The 3,308-nt window shown below is 40.6% G+C and overlaps 1 protein-coding gene across 1 annotated transcript; it reads left to right on the top strand.

Annotated features, from left to right (window-relative positions):
* The first annotated feature begins 530 nt into the window (after window positions 1-530).
* On the top strand, window positions 531-2,881 carry LOC100502356 (uncharacterized). The gene is made up of 4 exons (NM_001196834.1): window positions 531-622; window positions 683-1,126; window positions 1,345-1,503; window positions 1,602-2,881. The coding sequence occupies exons 2-4, from the start codon at window positions 1,116-1,118 to the stop codon at window positions 1,870-1,872; spliced, it is 441 nt and encodes a 146-aa protein (NP_001183763.1). The 5' UTR covers window positions 531-622; window positions 683-1,115; the 3' UTR covers window positions 1,873-2,881.
* The last annotated feature ends 427 nt before the right edge of the window (window positions 2,882-3,308 follow it).

Below are 3,308 nucleotides of genomic sequence, written 5' to 3'. Positions count from 1 at the left end.
CTACCTATTCTGACAAACCTGCAACATTACAATCAACTCACATTAAGTAACTGAAAGAATAAGCATATGTTATATGATACAATCACCAGATAGCTGCAAAACATTAGTTGGACAAACTTAAACTAAACCAAATAACCAAAAGCAGAATCTATACTGGTGCTATATTTTTTTTGGAAATATACTAGTGCTAACTCCGTCTATATTGTCTCAACATAGCAGGTCCAAAGCCCTAGTAAAAGAGGAGTGTTGTGATAGGCTTGGCGAGTCAACATTGAACCTAACCATTATAATAGAGACAAAATTCGAAAGAAATCCATTGAGACGTAACTCTCTTAGCAATGCACCTTATCGAAACCCTCTTAGCGACACAACGATCTACAAGAATAAGGGAGACATTCAAATAGTACCAACTAATGAAGAATTAGGTTGATGAGCCACACTAAGAAGCTATGGAAGAGTTATTAAGCATCTTCTGAGAGGAATAACTAGGATCTCTATGTGTCGTGTCCAAAAGGTGACGGGCCCGCGAGCTAGGGTTTCCGGTCACCGCGGATCTCGGCGGCCTCCTCCGCCGAGCTCCTCGCAGCCCCGCGACGCAATATCGTCAGCCGTGCCGCCTGAGGTAACTGCCAAATGAATTAGCATGTCCTCCCGAATCATAATCTCTTCAATAACCTTGCAGTGCCCAAGCTTAACAGACTCCGGATTATCAAAAGTTGATGCGATCTCACCACCAGTGACAAGAGCTAGCCGTTCAATGCCCTCAAAATCAGCATGCTCAATCGCGAGGATGCCAGCATCAGCAAAGAGTTCTTCAGGGAAGTTATAGATTAACTGCCTGTTGACAAAATAGTTGATCCCATGCGCTATAATCTTCTGCACCTTCTCTCTCATTTTCTGCTTTTCAGCAGCTTCAATATCTGCAACCTTAAACATTGAATCCACCCAGACACATGCCCCATAGTCTTAAATCTGTGTCCATAGCACTGTTTGCAACCAAAATTTTGGCATTCTCAATTCTCTTAGGTTGCCCAATGCCAATTTTCTTGTCAAGAATGAACCCTTCATCCAAAAAGGAGTCCTTAAGAGATCCTCCAGGTTTCTTCAGAATTTGAATGGCTTCCAGGTTGGTGCTGCCCTTAAGCCTTAATACAGCGTCAACTGCAAGTTCAGCAAAGTACTCTTTATCCTGGGAAAGAATTTTTGAACTAAGGGTAGTCATAGCAATGTTCATGAGATCAGCTCTGAACTTATCTGAACAAACTGTACATGTTAAATCAGTGCTTTACTTTGAACTAATAAAACACCGTTAACTGGTAATTTATCATTGCTATGGTCTTTCAGGCTATTTGAGGAGATGCCGCCATCGTCATCGTCATCCTTACTCTCTGGCTCCAATACTGCGAGTGCTGAGCTTCCTCTAATCCCTTGCAAGCTCTGCAATGGGGTGGTGATTGAGCGGGTTTCCAAACAACCAGAAAGCACGTCGAGGAAGTTCTACCGGTGCAGAGCCAAGAAATTGGTTATTTCTCAATTTTTGCTCAATTGATAAGTTATATGGTTTGGGTAATTTTGAGGGCCCAATGCTTTCTTCTTTACAGGATGGGTCTCAATGTGATTTTTTTCCACTGGCAAGCGAGCTATGCTGTTTTGTTAATCAAGGATGGGGTTGTCAGTGGTGACCAATGCCTTGAGTTGTTAATGGTCGCACTTAATGATCATGGCAAAGCTGTTGAATCTCTAACCAATTCCATCAGAGAAATGAAGAAAAAGTTGTCCGACCTGGAGTTAGTGATGGAAGAGCTGGATAACGTGAAAAAGTCGATGAAGGCAGCCATGGTTGAGAAATTGAGGAAAACAAGAAATCGATAGCTGCATTGAAATTGATGGAGAATGAGATGCAAATGCTGAAAGGGCCAACTAAAGTGAAACCTAGGAATATGGCACTGTGTTTTCTGCTTTTGGCGTTGATTGGGTGGTTTGTGATGGGACAGATGAATTGGGGGGAGGAAGCATCCAATCGATTTATGCTGGGAGGCTAATGAACTTTGGGTGGACTTTTGTATAGCTAGATGTAATCAGAACTGGTTAGGCACCCTGGGAGTGGAAGCTAGATGTAAGAAGTTGATTGTGCTGCGATTTGATGCTCTGGAGGATGAAGATGGGCTCTGATCGAAGCAAAGTTGTGCCACTAATATTTTTTTCTTATTGAACTTAGTAGTTTTCTGTATGAACTTCTGTTTATCAGATACCCAGTTGAACAAGTTCAGTACTCTATTTATGATATTCAATATTAGCGGTTGACTTTAGGAAATCAGAAATTATTTGGCTCATGATAATCTCACGTGATCACGCTGCATACAGAAGGTGAAGCCTGTTTGTTGGCGGAGTGAGAAAACTTAAGACTAGGGGAAAATGAACTTGTAAACAAGAATTCTTGACAGGAATTATAGTTGGATTAAGATTCTTTTTATGTACCTCACTTCGGCACCACCGTGAAACCATAGTGTCCCCATCCATGTTGTCCGGAGTCGAATAATTGTATGCATTTTTTAATCGAGGACACAATTCAATAATCTTGGATGCAGAGGATGAACTAACAGAGGACAAAGCTCACACAACCATGGATACAGACGTCAATCCAAATTCTGCTTCAATTTGTAAAGGCTCTTCAAATTCTACTTCGTTTTGTGAAGGTGGCAGTCGTGAAGGTGGCCATGAACAAAAAAATCCAAACACTTTTGTGAGAGAAAGCAGGTCAAAAAGGAGGGCTCTGTATAAAGCTTGCATAGATTTGGCTTGTACGAAAAGTGAAAATGATACATACAAAAAAATCATAGGAAACAGGGCTGCTTTGGCAGACTTATCAAGCAAATATCTGCGTCACCTAATGCCTGTGTAAGCATTTTTTTTTCTCAAATGTTAAATCACTCAAAGATTTTCTTTGCTGATAGTTTTCCTAAAATGCAGAAAAGAGGACTATCTGCTTGTGGAAATTGGAGATGCTCAGTTGACTACAGCTTATTTTTGACATCAATGCACCGTGCTGGTGATATGAGTAACACATTGATGAGTGTTATCGTCGAATACTTCAACAGTATTTCTGGGGCCCTCTTTGACACTGTTTCTAGACCCTCTACCATTTCTAAATATGTCATCTGTCCTTTCTTGTTGGTAAGATGGGAAAAATGCTTTCTCTCCTTTCTTTCTGTTTCATATATTTATAGGTATTTAACAGTGTTTTTGCTGTGTTTGAAAAATAGAAGAAAGTTAAAAAGGGTTGCAACTTTAAAGTTAAAGATAGTTTA

The sequence above is a fragment of the Zea mays genome, chromosome 4 (genome assembly GCF_902167145.1).
Source record: "Zea mays cultivar B73 chromosome 4, Zm-B73-REFERENCE-NAM-5.0, whole genome shotgun sequence".
Taxonomy (NCBI): Eukaryota; Viridiplantae; Streptophyta; class Magnoliopsida; order Poales; family Poaceae; genus Zea; species Zea mays.
This window is presented reverse-complemented; position numbering and strand designations above follow the sequence as displayed.

What these genes read in the sequence shown, in the direction of transcription:
- LOC100502356 (NM_001196834.1), top strand. An exon ending in ACGTCGAGGAAGTTCTACCG is followed by an intron (nt 1,504 to 1,601) that starts GTGCAGAGCCAA and finishes TCTTCTTTACAG; the next exon opens with GATGGGTCTCAATGTGATTT.